Below are 15858 nucleotides of genomic sequence, written 5' to 3'. Positions count from 1 at the left end.
AGGGCCGATATTACTCCAGCAGCCGCGCTCCGATGTCGCTTCCTCCTCACAAACACAACCGGAGTTTTGTTTTGTTTTGTTTCATTCGCACGTTTAACTCGCAAACTCGAACATTTAGGCTGAGTTCTTCTCTCAAACGGAAAAAAACACTCTGTTCCAACTTGTGATGTCATGACGTGGTGATGCAGGAAACGCTCCGCTGTGTCTTTAAGAGGTTCATTTGGTCTCCTGATGTTTTATGTCATTCGGTTCGATTTTCAGACCAACAGTTTGTTTTCGTGGTGCGTTCGTTTGTCCGTCCGACTCGGAGGTTTGAGGACGTTGCCCAGCGACGCGCACGGACACGCCCCTTTTCTTCAGACGGCGCAACTCGGAAGAACTCGGAGGCTCCGCAACGTGTCACTTGTATGAGCTCACAGGACTAAACCAGGTCTAAAACTGGTCTAAAGCAGGACTAAACCAGGTCTAAACCAGGACTAAACCAGGTCTAAACCAGGACTAAACCAGGTCTAAAGCAGGTCTAAACTAGGACTAAAACAGGTCTAAAACAGGTCTAAACCAGGACTAAAGCAGGTCTAAAACTGGTCTAAACCAGGACTAAACCAGGTCTAAACCACGACTAAACCAGGTCTAAACCAGGACGAAATCAGGTGACTAAAACAGATCTAAAACCAGGACTAAACCAGGTCTAAACCAGGTCTAAACCAGGACTAAACCAGGACTAAACCAGGTCTAAACCAGGACTAAACCAGGTCTAAAACCAGGACTAAACCAGGTCTAAACCAGGTCTAAACCAGGACGAAATCAGGTGACTAAAACAGATCTAAAACCAGGACTAAACCAGGTCTAAACCAGGTCTAAACCAGGAAACAGGACTAAACCAGGACTAAACCAGGACTAAACCAGGTCTAAACCACGACTAAACCAGGTCTAAACCAGGTCTAAACCACGACTAAACCAGGTCTAAACCAGGTCTAAACCAGGTCTAAACCAGGACGAAATCAGGTGACTAAAACAGATCTAAAACCAGGACTAAACCAGGTCTAAACCAGGTCTAAACCAGGACTAAACCAGGACTAAACCAGGTCTAAACCACGACTAAACCAGGACGAAATCAGGTGACTAAAACAGATCTAAAACCAGGACTAAACCAGATCTAAAACAGGTCTAAACCAGGTCTAAACTAGGACTAAAACAGGTCTAAAACAGGTCTAAACCAGGTCTAAACCAGGTCTAAACTAGGACTAAAACAGGTCTAAAACAGGTCTAAAACCAGGACTAAACCAGGTCTAAAGCAGGACTAAACCAGATTCAAAACAGGTCTAAACCAGGTCTAAATCAGGTCTAAACCAGGTCTTAAACCAGGACTAAAATCAGGTTTAAACCAGGTCTAAATCAGGTCTAAACCAGGTCTAAACCAGGTCTAATCCAGGGGTTTAGACCTGGTTTTTGGTCTAATCCAGGGGTAAAACAGGATTTAACCAGGACTTAACCATGCTGCGTGGACTGCAAAATATTATTGGATGTAAAACCAGTCCGTGGCGCAAAAAATATTGGGCACCACTGAAAAAACCTCACTGCGTCCGTACCACTGGATATGGTAGATTGAAAACTACCACTTCATGACATCACAAGGTGGAACAGAGCATTTGCAGCTGTAGATTTTGATACTTGACAATCTCAAAAAAAAAAGGAACAAAAGGTAAAAGAAAAACGCAACTTTAACTTTTCAGGTGGAGGCTTCGTCGAATTTGCTTTTGTCTGGAATGTTCCACGGTGTCGCTTTAAACGTTTCTATCTTCTCGGAACCCAAACCGGACCGAGTTACGGGTCAGATCTGTGGAGAGACGAGCCCGCTCAGAGTCAGAATGTCTGCTTTTCGAGGTATTTTTGAGCTCTAAAACCCTCTTGCGATTGAATAAACGTAAATTAGAGCTGTTTAATGTCACACTGCGGAACATTCTAGGCCCAGGGAGGCATTTCTAGACATTTTATCGCGCGTGAATGGAACAAAACGCAACTCCAGGTCTGTTTTTGAGCAGGAAACGACGTTCTAACGCGGCTTAAAGAGTGAATAGTGCGTAATATAGGACCTTTAAAAGAGAGACTCCACTATTGCATGATGGCCGGACAGCTGGGACTCAAACCCTTTAGTTCAAATACAAGAAGATGATCTACTTTTGCCTAATAACTTTTGTACAATATTTAGCGGGAATGGCTATAAGCAGTATTTTACAATAAGTAGCCCATGTAGCTTTTCTCCTATCTGTGTCTGTACGCCCCGTTCACACACGCAGCCTCGCCCGGAATTCACCTGCGATTTAACATTTGACAGATTATGGTCGAGCGAGAACTGATTTTTCTGCGTTTTTGAAGTAAATTACCGAGAATCTGCAGTATGTGCGGATAAAGACGTGAAGAAAGATGGGAAATTCTCTATTTTTTCCGTAGAAGTCGGCTAATTGCGTTCGTTTTTAGTCAAATGAAGCTCACGAGGATCAATATTAGAAGTGGTATTTTTTATTTACGGACAAAATAGTGAAATAAAAACAGCAGAAACATGTAGAGTGGGTTAATACGAACATTTTAAGAGCGAAATGATGAAACTCAAAGCAGCAGGTGCAGAGAGAGAGGAGACGGATTTTCAATGGAAAGTCGACTGGAGCCAGAGTGGGTAGAGCCGGAAGCGCGCCCATGCTCCCTGTCGTCCCTCTCTCTCCTCTCTCTGTATCTTTTGCTGTGAGCGTCGTCATTTTGGTTTTAAAATGTTCATATTAACCCGCGCTACAAGGTCCTGGTGTTTTAAGGTCTCGTTTACACACAGACGGGTGTTTTTAAAAATGTCCCTTCGTCTGTTCTCATCGTTTACACACAAAACGGTGAATTCGCCTCGGAAAACGAAACTTTCTAAAAACTCAGGCTAGAGTGGAGATTCCGGAAAACTACGGTTTTGTGTTTGCTTGTAAAGTTTTAGGAGCTGATGAGAGCAGCAGTCGCATTTCTTGTGGTGAAACACTTGTCATGTGTTTGCATTTGCGCACACAGCTGATGTTTCTTATCCATGACCAGAGACCAGAGGCTCGGAGGTTAGCAATTTTGCCACTTCTTTAACAGATCTGTGGAGAGGCGAGCCCGCTCACTAACGCACGTTTTTCAAGGTATTTGTGAGTAAAACTTACAACTGTAATGAAATAAATGCTGCAGGTTGGAGTCTAATCCAGGCGCCGCCCAGAAGTTTGGCGTAGTGACGACGGCGCTCGATGGTGTATTTATGCGGGTTTCAAAAAACTTTTGTAACTTTAAAAACGGTGCTGTGTGCACATAGTCAGTCTGGCGCCACCTAGTGCCTCCACTCAATTTCATTTTTCTCCAGCGACTAGATCAGAAATCAAAATACACTAGACCAGGGGTGTCCAAACTTTTTCCATCAAGGGCCACATGTCTAAACACAGATGAAGCAAAGGGACGATCGAGGCCGTAGACTGGTGCTCAATACAGTGAATAACTGTAATATGTGCATGTTTAAACATGTTAGAATGAACCATCAGTCTTTATTCATGCTAAGATCCTTAAAACTACACACTAAATATTAAAGATTGGCTTTATCAAGGTAGATTTTCAAAAAACTTGCAGTAAAAAGTTCATTTTTCATTGATGCAAGGCAATTTGGGCCAATTCACCGGGAAGTCTGAGGACCAAGAAAAATTTGTCTGAGGGCCGCATTTGACCCCCGGGCCATAGTTTGGACATGCCTGCACTAGACGGTTCGCAAAAACCCCAGAAGTGCGAGTTCGGGCACCAGCCAATCAGAGAAGAGCCAGATATTCTGCGGCGGCAACAATTCCCGAGATCGAGGGTTTAAAGCCGGTGTGGTATAGGATTTTGATGCCCTATGAAAATCTATATTTTAATAAAGAACTTGAATTCTATAGAAAAAACTTTGAATATTAATACTGTATCTGCAAATTAAAACATACTGACATATTTAACCCCCCAATACGTTTATTATAGTTATTATGATGTAAAGTAAGAAATAATGTTAGTTGAATATTGACAATGATCATTTATGTATAAAGGAGTAGTAGTAGTAGTAGTAGTAATCTAACCCCCAATATGTTTATTATAGTCAGATACTTTCAAGTTAGATTTACACAGAATACCAAGTCGTTCACCATCAAAACATTGCTTAAAACAAAAAGAAAGTGAATATGTATGAATATATAATAAAAGTAAATGACATGAGAAACAATGATCAGATAAGTAAAGAAAAAAGTAAGGGGAGTCAAAATACTCTCTCACACCGGAACAAAGAGAACGTTTGGTGAATTTGATCAAGGGGAAAGACGTTATTGTCCTTCTTCTTTTGGGATTTGGCGCATTACATACGTCACGTCCAAACAGCAGCGATTGGTTTAATAAAAAAAGTACCCGCCTACTGTCGAGCGAACGAATCCTAACGCTGCGATGAATCAGGTTAAAGGTTGTATAGAGGATTTTTTAAGGAAAGAGACTGCAGCGACAGTCGTTTTTCAAATGTTGTGCAGCTCCTTCAGTAGAAACATCTCCTCCCGCCTCCTTACTCTAGAAATCACATTTGTTTACAGTCATTGCGTGTTCAGAATTACTGTTGAGAAATAATTTAGCGACTGATGCGTCAGTTTTTAGACCCTTCGTCCGCTTCATTCGCGAAATCGCTGGAAGGAATCTCCAAGAATCACCTCAGTTTGTCTTTGCTCCTTTTCTTCTTCTCTTCTTCTTTCAGCGACCTCAAAAACGGACTTTCTTTTGCAGCGAACTGGTCGTGGATTCTCGTCCGCCATCGCGACAAACTTTGTGCAAACCTCTAAACCTCTAAAAAAAGCCTCTAAAAACCGCTGTATAAACCACGTAATCCCCGCGCATCTTGAGTAGTTACACTAGAAACGTAGGGAGTTTGATTGACAACCTAACAGCCAATAGAAAATGAGGTAGCCTCATTTTCTATTGGCTGATGTTTATCTGGCCTCACTACGTCCACAGTTGATGGATTTTCATTCTTTTTTTTTTTGGTCATCATAATTACAAGGCTGCTGCATCTCTGTAATGGTATTTTAAACTTTCATTGACAATTTGAAACAAAAACAAAAAAAATCCTCCATACAACCTTTAATCTGCACAATGTTATTTTGGCAAACGGATGAAGAGAAATATTCGGTTCTGTGTAAACGTTGCCTTATTTTTACTATTTTGTCCATAAATCTGTTTCTATTTCTTAATACGGAACTCAACTCTAAATTTGTCCCTATAACTAGAGCCTCGATGAGCTTCATTTGACTGGATCTGAACGCTGCGGGTGACGTCACATTGTCTTTAGTCCATTTATTTATCCACGATTTGCGATTTTCTGAGACGACTACAGGAGAGTGGCTTCCCGGACGAGCCCGTTTGCATAATTTCACGTCTGTTGAGCCAAAATTCCAGGTTGAGTGTGAAGCGGGCGGAGTTTAGGCGGTGTCCCGGGCGGGGCGGGCTGCGTGTGTGAACGGGCTCCACCGCTCAGTGCTCTGGCATTTTCTACCCGGCAACTCACCGGGGGACGTCTGTGTGATGAACGGGGCTGTACAGACGGACGGCCCCCCCTCCCCCCGGCTCTGCTCCCCGGGGATCGTCCACACAAACTCTTACCGCGACCGCAGCAGCAGAGGTCCAACCCCCCTCACCCACCCACCGACCCACCAACACCCACGGGACCCCCACCCGTAGGAAACCACCCCCCCCCTGTCGTCGCTCCGGCCCGGTCCCACCCAAATTCACCCCAGAACGCAGATGTCACAGACTTTGGCCTTAATACAGAAATGTTTGTTGGTCCGTTTCGCTCCTCTCAGTTTGACGAAGTTTGTGTTGGAGCAGAAGTGTTGTGGTCACCAGCGTTTTTTAAATTTTTTTTACTATTTTAAAAACATAAAAAACTGAACTTGTTCATTTAAAAAACGGTTTGCAGAAGTCTGAATTTCTTCCTCACTTACTTTACGTATTCAGAGCGTTATTCACTACGATGAGAGATGATGAGAGTTTTTCGCAACTTTCGGAGACCAGAGAGCAACTAGCATGCTAACGGCACACCAGCTTGACTTACTGGTTCACAGATGATTAAAAAAAATACACAGACAATACACAGTGGTCTCATTTTCACCGTAAAAACTGGTTTTATAATATATTTGTGCTGTAGTAAGACTAATTTTTGTTTATTACAAGAGAACATTGATAGAGTCCTGGTTTAGACCTGGTTTAGACCTGGTTTAGACCTGGTTTAGACCTGGTTTAGACCTGGGTTATTCCCTGTTTAGTCCTGGGTTTAGTCCTGGGTTTAGTCCTGGGTTAAACCTGCTTTAGTCCAGGTTTAGTCCTGGGTTTAGTCCTGGGTTAAACCTGCTTTAGTCCAGCGTTTAGTCCTGGGTTTAGTCCTGGGTTTAGTCCTGGGTTAAACCTGCTTTAGTCCAGCGTTTAGTCCTGGGTTTAGTCCTGGGTTTAGTCCTGGGTTTAGTCCTGGGTTAAACCTGCTTTAGTCCAGGTTTAGTCCTGGGTTTAGTCCTGGTTTAGTCCTGGGTTTAGTCCTGGGTTTAGTCCTGGTTTAGTCCTGGGTTAAACCTGGTTTAGTCCTGGGTTTAGTTTTGGTTTAGTCTTGGGTTAGTCCTGGTTTAGACCTGATTTAGTCCTGGGTTAGTCCTGGTTTAGGCCTTGTTTGGTCCTCTGTTAGACCTGGCTTAGACCTGGTATAGTTCTGGTTTAGACCTTGTTTAAACCTGAGTCAGACCTGGTTTATTCCTGGGTTAGACCTGGTTTAGTCCTGAGTTTATACCTGTTTTTTTTCTTAGTTGGACTTGGTTTTAGTTGGTTTAGTGGTTTAGACCTGGTTTAGTCCTGGTTTAGCCTGGTTTAGACCTGGTTTAGTCCTGGTTTAGTGGTTTAGACCTGGTTTAGTCCTGGTTTAGTCCTGGTTTAGTCCTGGTTAGTCCTGGTTTAGACCTGGTTTAGATCTGGTTTAGTCCTGGTTTGACCTGGTTTAGTCCTGGTTAGACCTGGTTTAGACCCTGGTTTTAGACCTGGTTTAGTCCTGGTTTAGTCTGTTTAGACTTTTTAGACCCTGGTTTTTAGTTTCCTGGTTTAGAGGTTTCCTGGTTTAGTCCTGGTTTTTTAGACCTGGTTTAGTGCTTTTAGACCTGGTTTAGACCTGGTTTAGTCCTGGTTTAGTCCTGGTTTAGACCTGGTTTAGTCCTGGTTTTAGTCCTGGTTTTGAGTTTAGACCTGGTTTAGACCTGGTTTAGACCTGGTTTAGTCCTGGTTTAGTCCTGTTTAGACCTGGTTTAGTCCTGGTTTAGACCTGGTTTAGTCCTGGTTTAGACCTGTTTAGACCTGGTTTTAGATCCTGGTTTACCTGGTTTAGTCCTGGTTTAGACCTCTGGTTTAGTCACCTGGTTTAGTCCTGGTTTAGACCTGGTTGTCCTGGTTTAGAGTCCTGGTTTAGACCTGGTTTAGTCCTGGTTTAAGTCCTGGTTTAGACCTGGTTTAGACCTGGTTTAGTCCTGGTTTAGTCCTGGTTTAGACCTGGTTTAGACCTCCTGGTTTAGTCCTGGTTTAGTCCTGGTTTAGACCTGGTTTAGACCTGGTTTAGACCTGGTTTAGTCCTGGTTTAGACCTGGTTTAGTCCTGGTTTAGACTGGTTTAGACCTGGTTTAGACCTGGTTTAGTCCTGGTTTAGACCTGGTTTAGTCCTGGTTTAGTCTGGTTTAGACCTGGTTTAGTCCTGGTTTAGTCCTGGTTTAGTCCTGGTTTAGACCTGGTTTTAGACCTGGTTTAGTCCTGGTTTAGACCTCCTGGTTTAGACCTGGTTTAACCTTTAGTCCTGGTTTAGACCTGGTTTAGACCTGGTTTAGACCTGGTTTAGTCCTGGTTTTAGACCTGGTTTTAGACCTGGTTTAGTCCTGGTTTAGTCCTGGTTTAGTCCTGGTTTAGTCCTGGTTTAGTCCTGTTTAGTCCTGGTTTAGACCTGGTTTAGTCCTGGTTTAGTCCTGGTTTAGTCCTGGTTTAGTCCTGGTTTAGACCCTGGTTTAGTCCTGGTTTAGACCTGGTTTAGTCCTGGTTTAGTCCTGGTTTAGACTGGTTTGGTTTAGTCCTGGTTTAGACCTGGTTTAGTCCTGGTTTAGTCCTGGTTTTAGACCTGGTTTAGTCCTGGTTTAGTCCTGGTTTAGTCCTGGTTTAGACCTGGTTTAGACCTCCTGGTTTTAGACCTGGTTTAGGCCTGGTTTAGTCCTGGTTTAGACCTGGTTTAGTCCTGGCTTTAGACCTGGTTTAGACCTGGTTTAGTCCTGGTTTAGACCTGGTTTAGACCTGGTTTAGTCCTGGTTTAGTCCTGGTTTAGACCTTGACCTTTTAGTCCTGGTTTAGTCCTGGTTTAGACCTGGTTTAGACCTGGTTTAGTCCTGCCTGTTTAGTCCTGGTTTAGACCTGGTTTAGTCCTGGTTTAGTCCTGGTTTAGACCTGGTTTTAGTCCTGGTTTAGACTGGTTTAGTCCTGGTTTAGTCCTGGTTTAGTCTGGTTTAGTCCTGGTTTAGACCTGGTTTAGAGTCCTGGTTTAGTCCTGGTTTAGTCCTGGTTTAGACCTGGTTTAGTCCTGGTTTAGACCTGTTTTAGACCTGGTTTAGACCTGGTTTAGTCCTGGTTTAGACCTGGTTTAGACCTGGTTTAGACCTGGTTTAGTCCTGGTTTAGACCTGGTTTAGTCCTGGTTTAGTCCTGGTTTAGACCTGGTTTAGACCTGGTTTAGTCCTGGTTTAGTATATTTTTGATTTAAATCTTTCGTTTTTGTTTTCTTCTTCTTCACTTTCTTCTTCTTCTCTGAACAGTTTTCAGTGGGACCTGGAGCTCAGGGCGGACGCAGCGTCGTTCTCCCTCTTGTGGTGTTTCTGTGAACTACACCAGAGCTAAAGCTAAAAATAAACCTGAAAACTTTAACAAATGTGTTTTTATTTAGAAAAGTAAAAGTACAAACTCAGCAAACAGCATTTAAAAATACAATTCTGTCACAAAAAACAGGGAAAAAGCCATAAACTGGAAATATAAATAATGCTTAAAAAAGAAAACAAACATATCACTGGTTCAATCCTGTGTTAGTCCTGGTTTAGTCCTGGGTTAGTCCTGGTTTAGTCCTGGGTTAGTCCTGGGTTAGTCCTGGTTTAGTCCTGGTTTAGACCTGGTTTAGTCCTGGTTTAGTCCTGGGTTAGTCCTGGTTTAGTCCTGGTTTAGTCCTGGTTTAGTCCTGGTTTAGTCCTGGTTTAGTCCTGGTTTAGACCTGGTTTAGACTGGTTTAGTTCCTGGTTTAGTCCTGGTTTAGTCCTGGTTTAGTCCTGGTTTAGTCCTGGTTTAGTCCTGGTTTAGTCCTGGTTTAGACCTGGTTTAGAAGTCCTGGTTTAGTCCTGTTTAGTCCTGGTTTAGTCCTGGTTTAGTTTTACCTGGTTTAGTCCTGTTTAGTTTAGTCCTGGTTTAGAGTCCTGGTTTAGACCTGGTTTAGAAGACCTGGTTTAGACCTGGTTTAGTCCTGGTTTAGACCTGGTTTAGAGTCTGGTTTAGTCCTGGTTTAGTCCTGGTTTAGACCTGGTTTAGACCTGGTTTAGTCCTGGTTTTAGTCCTGGTTTAGTCCTGGTTTAGTCCTGGTTTAGTCCTGGTTTAGTCCTGGTTTAGACCTGGTTTAGTCCTGGTTTAGAGCTGGTTTAGTCCTGGTTTAGTCCTGGTTTAGTCCTGGTTTAGAGCTGGTTTAGTCCTGGTTTAGACCTGGTTTAGTCCTGGTTTAGACCTGGTTTAGTCTTGGTTTAGAGCTGATTTAGTCCTGGTTTAGTCCTGGTTTAGACCTGGTTTAGTCCTGGTTTAGTCCTGGTTTAGTTCTTCTGGTTTAGTCCTGGTTTAGACCTGGTTTAGACCTGGTTTAATCCTGGTTTAGACCTGGTTTAGTCCTGGTTTAGACCTGGTTTAGTCCTGGTTTAGTCCTGGGTTAGTCCTGGGTTAGTCCTGGTTTAGTCCTGGGTTAGTCCTGGGTTAGTCCGAGGTTAGACGTAGTTTGTTCCAAGGTCAGACATATTTTAGACCTGTTTTAGTCCTGGTTTAGTTCTTGGTTTAGACCTGGTTTAGTCCTGGTTTAGACCTGGTTTAGTCCAGGGTTTGACCTGCTGAGTTCTGGATTCAGGAATGTTTTAGACTTGTATTTTTTGTTCTGGTTTAGACTTGGTTTTGTCCAAGTTTAGAACTGGTTTTGTCCTGGTTTAGACCTGGTTTAGACCTGGTTTAGACCTGGTTTTGTCCTGGTTTAGACCTGGTTTAGACCTGGTTTTCGTGCTGGTTTGGACCTGGTTTTTGTCCTGGTTTAGACCTGGTTTAGTCCTGGTTTAGTCCTGGTTTAGTCCTGGTTTAGTCCAGGTTTTAGTCCTGGTTTAGTCCTGGTTTAGTCCTGGTTTCGACCTGGTTTAGTCCTGGTTTAAACCTGGTTTTGACCTAATTTAGACCTGGTTTAGTCCTGGTTTAGTCCTGGTTTAGTCCTGGTTTTGACCTAATTTAGACCTGGTTTAGTCCTGGTTTAGTATATTTTTGATTTAAATCTTTCGTTTTTGTTTTCTTCTTCTTCTTCACTTTCTTCTTCTTCTCTGAACAGTTTTCAGTGGGACCTGGAGCTCAGGGCGGACGCAGCGTCGTTCTCCCTCTTGTGGTGTTTCTGTGAACTACACCAGAGCTAAAGCTAAAAATAAACCTGAAAACTTTAACAAATGTGTTTTTATTTAGAAAAGTAAAAGTACAAACTCAGCAAACAGCATTTAAAAATACAATTCTGTCACAAAAAACAGGGAAAAAGCCATAAACTGGAAATATAAATAATGCTTAAAAAAGAAAACAAACATATCACTGGTTCAATCCTGTGTTAGTCCTGGTTTAGTCCTGGTTTAGTCCTGGTTAGTTGTTAGTCCTGGTTTAGACCTGGTTTCCTGGTTTAGTCCTGGGTTAGTCCTGGTTTAGTCCTGGTTTAGTCCTGGTTTAGTTAGTCTGGTTTAGTCCTGGTTTAGTCCTGGTTAGTCTGGTTAGTGGTTTAGTCCTGGTTTAGTCCTGGTTTAGTCCTGGTTTAGTCCTGGTTTAGTCCTGGTTTAGTCCTGGTTTAGTCTGGTTTAGTTTTAGTCCTGGTTTAGTGGTTTAGAGCCTGGTTTAGTCCTGGTTTAGTCCCTGGTTTAGTCCTGGTTTAGACCCTGGTTTAGTCCTGGTTTAGTCCTGGTTTAGTCCTGGTTTAGAGGTTTAGTCTGGTTTAGACCTGGTTTAGTCCTGGTTTAGAGCTGGTTTAGACCTGGTTTAGACCTGGTTTAGTCCTGGTTAGCCTGGTTTAGTCCTGGTTTAGACCTGGTTTAGTCCTGAGCCTGGTTTAGACCTGGTTTAGTCCTGGTTTAGTCCTGGTTTAGTCCTGGTTTAGTCCTGGTTTAGACCTGGTTTAGTCCTGGTTTTTAGAGCCTGGTTTAGACCTGGTTTAGACCTGGTTTAGTCTGGTTTAGTCCTGGTTTAGACTGGTTTAGTCCTGGTTTAGTGTTAGTCCTGGTTTAGAGCTGGTTTAGACCTGGTTTAGTCCTGGTTTAGTCCTGGTTTAGTCTGGTTTAGAGCTGATTTAGTCCTGTTTAGTTGGTTTAGTCCTGGTTTTGTTTAGTTTTGGTTTAGTCCTGGTTTAGACCTGGTTTAGACCTGGTTTAATCCTGGTTTAGACCTGGTTTAGTCCTGGTTTAGACCTGGTTTAGTCCTGGTTTAGTCCTGGTTTAGTCCTGGGTTAGTCCTGGGTTAGTCCTGGTTTAGTCCTGGGTTAGTCCTGGGTTAGTCCGAGGTTAGACGTAGTTTGTTCCAAGGTCAGACATATTTTAGACCTGTTTAGTCCTGGTTAGTAGCCTGGTTTAGTCCTGTTTAGACCTGGTTTAGTCCAGGTTTGAACCTGGTTTAGTGGTTTTAGACCTGGTTTAGACTTTTCCAGTTTAGTGGTTTAGTCCTGGTTTAGTCCTGGTTTAGACCTGGTTTAGACCTGGTTTAGACCTGGTTTTGGTCTGGTTTAAACCTGGTTTAGTCCTGGTTTAGACCTGGTTTTGTCCTGGTTTAGTTTGGTTTAGTCCTGGTTTAGACCTGGTTGTTAGTCCTGGTTTAGTCCTGGTTTAGTCCAGGTTTTAGTCCTGGTTTTAGACCTGGTTTCGACCTGGTTTAGTCCTTTTTTTGTCCTAGTTTAGACCTGGTTTAGACCTGGTTTTGTCTTGGTTTAAACCTGGTTTTGACCTAATTTAGACTGGTTTAGTCCTGGTTTAGTCCTAGTTTAGTCCTGGTTTAGTCCAGTGCTGGTCTTACAGTTCATTTAAATAAAATAATTTAAATAGTTTTGATAAATAAACTCAGGTCTGGTCTCAGGTTTAGTCCCGACACGAGGGGCAGAGCGTCTCCAGTCTGTCTTTGAGCGCCGTCTCCAGGTCCAGGAGGAGTCCGGAGCTTCGGCCCCGGTCCCGGTCCGGCTCTGCCCCGGGACCAGGCCCCGTCTCTGGGCAGGTCTTGTCCGGGCCGCAGCCTCCGAGCAGCAGACGGTGGAAGTCCTCACGCTCCAGGAGACACGGCAGGTTCTGCAGGAAGAAGCCCTCACAGAACGAGACCAGCTCTGACGACGAGTTCAACTGTGGAGCAGAGACAGAAACACGGTAAAATATAACTCAAAAAATATTAAATTAAAATATAACTCCAAAAAATATAAAATAAGAATATAAACACACAAAAAGATATGAGGGTTTAGATCATATTTAATTCAGACGGAGTTAGACTTATTTTTGTTGTAATATGATGTGTTCAAGGTTTTTGTCACTACTTTTTGTGATCTGGTTTAGACTTGTTTTAGTCCTGGTTTAGTCCTCGTTTAGTCCTGGTTTAGACCTGGTTTAGTCCTGGTTTAGACCTGGTTTAGTCCTGGTTTAGTCCTGGTTTAGACCTGGTTTAGTCCTGGTTTAGTCTTGGTTTAGTCCTGGTTTAATCCTGGTTTAGACCTGGTTCAGTCCTGGTTCAGTCCTGGTTTAGACCTGGGTTAATCCTGGTTTGTCCTGGTTTAGACCTGGTTTAATCCTGGTTTAGACCTCGTTTAATCCTGGTTAAATCCTGGTTCAGTCCTGGTTTAGACCTGGTTTAATCCTGGTTCAGTCCTGGTTTAGTCCTGGTTTATTCCTGGTTTAGTCTTGGTTCAGTCCTGGTTTAGTCCTGGTTTATTCCTGGTTTAGTCTTGGTTTAATCCTGGTTCAGTCCTGGTTTAGTCCTGGTTTAATCCTGGTTCAGTCCTGGTTTAGTCCTGGTTTATTCCTGGTTTAGTCTTGGTTTAATCCTGGTTCAGTCCTGGTTTAGTCCTGGTTTATTCCTGGTTTAGTCTTGGTTTAGTCCTGGTTTAGTCCTGGTTTAGACCTGTTTTAGTCCTGGTTTAATCCTGGTTCAGTCCTGGTTTAGTCCTGGTTCAGTCCTGGTTTAGACCTGGTTTAATCCTGGTTAAGTCCTGGTTTAGACCTGGTTTAATCCTGGTTTAATCCTGGTTTGTCCTGGTTTAGACCCGGTTTAATCCTGGTTTAGACCTGGTTTAATCCTGGTTTAATCCTGGTTTAGACCTGGTTTAATCCTGGTTTAATCCTGGTTTACCTGGTTTTAATCCTGGTTTAACCTGTCCTGGTTTAATCCTGGTTTAATCCTGGTTTAGACCTGGTTTAATCCTGGTTTAGTCCTGGTTTAGACCTGGTTTAATCCTGGTTTAGTCCTGGTTTAGTCCTGGTTTAGTCCATATACGGCGTTCAGCATCTTTGCAGTTATTTTGTTGAGAGTTAAAGTTCTGTAATAGTCGTGTCATGTTTTATATTTTAAACACAGTCATATTATAATGTAACAAATCACTTTGAACTGACAGAAACACCTCATAAATAAATAAATAAATAAATAACACATTATAGTTTTGAAGTCAGTTGTCAAACAGTGACGACAAGTAACATCAAATCAGCTTCTTATCGGTCAAATCTAGTAAAAATCTCCCATTTACAGACATTCTTTTATTTCAGGAACAGTGGAGTCAATGTTTTATTTTTTTATTTTATTTTTTCTTTATGTATTTGAAGCTCATTTGTTGTATTTCAGTCTACTTCTTAACTTCTATCAATAATGTCAAAATGTGCAGCTTAGGAAATGTAACATGATGAGATATGATCAGAACAGGAGAAGATAAGTTTGAGTAAACAAATCATTTGTAAAACCAGAGTGTACGTGGGTGTTTTGAGTTGTAGTTACCTTGGCGCTCCTGTAGAGGGCCACAGCGTTGTCCACAGTGAGAGTCTGGGACAGAGTGAGTTCACAGAGTCTCTGCAGCGAGCGCAGCCTGAAGAACACGCTCACCGCCAACAACTGCAACAACAACAACAACAACAACAAATATAAATATATAAATACACATGTACATGTTGAATGTGTGCACCGCAGCAGCAGAACCACAGCCTCCTCAACCTCTCCAGCTCCTCCTCTTCTCCACCACCAGAGTCTATCTATGCAACAAACCTACAGCTGATGTCATCAACTTTCCCTGGAGAGTTGAAGCTAACTGGACGCACTGTTCTGTCTGAAGTTACTCAGGTTCGACTTTAATCTGAGTAATAAGAGGAAGAACAGTGAAGGACAAATTCAATTTGTTGACTGGACAAACGTTTATTTAGGTTGAAGACATTTTGCTTTGGAGCTCATCCAAGCTGCTTCTTCAGTTCTGGTCAGACGCTGGAGGACACGTCCTTACATCTGTCTGCAGGAGGAGCTAACTACACTGAAACTACTCTGGAACTAACACACCTACTTGTTTACAGTTTCTGTTTGTTTGCTCGGTCTGTTCCTCTGTACTGAGTGTGGGGAAATATTAACAGAATCATTCAGGGTCATAATGTGAAGTGTTTTCACACCAAATAAATGTTTGTCCAATTGACAAATTTAATTTCTCCTTCCTGACAGATTCTACACACAAGAGTAAGTCTTTCTCATATAAAATTTACAAAAATTAACAAATGCAATTTGTACTTTCATCTGTAAATGTGTAGCTTTTTCAGCAGGACAAATCTTTGTGATTTTTGTGAGTTCACAAACTCTTGAGTCTGTCACGGACGGTTCCAGATGAATCATTTACACGTGAGAGGAAACTGACCAATCACAGTGCAGCGCTGAATGAACCAAAACAAACATGACGACTCCAACAGGCCTGTTTCTGTAGAAATATGTACTATAGGATGACCAAACGTCTGTTTTTCCCCGGACATGTCCATTATTTGCGCCCTGTCCTGGGTGTCCAGGTTTTTTTTTCATAAAGTGATGGAAATGTTCAGGTTTTCATGATCTTTCATTGGGGCATTAAACTGAGCGTCTCTCGTAGCGTCTGTGACTCTGAAGGAGCGAGACACAAACAGTCGGTCAGTCTGCAACATGTTGAAGCACAAATGTGCATTTAACAATGACTTGGACAAGAAATTCCCAGCTTTCAGTTCCAGTCGAGACAAGTGAGGCCATGTGCACAGGTTGCGAGGTGAGAGTGGATCAATGTCGAGGCCCCACCCCCCATCAGGTGTCTGGGTTTTCACAAATGGAAATATGGTCACGCAAATGTACTATTTTGTGTTTGTAAACAGGTAAAACTGTTTTCTCTCAACTGGATAAACGTTTTCATCTTATTTCTCTGTTAACATTTGTATTTGTATTTGTTTGAACGCTTTGATCACGGGTTCTGATCTGTTTCAGCGAGAGACGACTCAGATAAATGTGCAGAACTCTGTTCTGATTG

The 15858-nt window shown here is 42.6% G+C and overlaps 1 protein-coding gene across 1 annotated transcript in view; it reads right to left on the bottom strand.

Annotated features, from left to right (window-relative positions):
• Nucleotides 1-12350: 12350 nt before the first annotated feature.
• Nucleotides 12351-15858, bottom strand: part of LOC110165859 (ankyrin repeat and BTB/POZ domain-containing protein 2-like) — a 31632-nt gene continuing 28124 nt past the window's right edge. Inside the window, 2 exon segments of the mRNA XM_055154359.1 lie at nt 12351-12700; nt 14334-14447. Coding sequence (XP_055010334.1) covers nt 12446-12700; nt 14334-14447 — 369 coding nt within the window. The 3' untranslated portion in view covers nt 12351-12445.

Source organism: Boleophthalmus pectinirostris, unplaced genomic scaffold (genome assembly GCF_026225935.1).
Source record: "Boleophthalmus pectinirostris isolate CB_2022bp ecotype Guang Dong unplaced genomic scaffold, ASM2622593v1 HiC_scaffold_19, whole genome shotgun sequence".
In the NCBI taxonomy this organism is placed as follows: Eukaryota; Metazoa; Chordata; class Actinopteri; order Gobiiformes; family Gobiidae; genus Boleophthalmus; species Boleophthalmus pectinirostris.
This window is presented reverse-complemented; position numbering and strand designations above follow the sequence as displayed.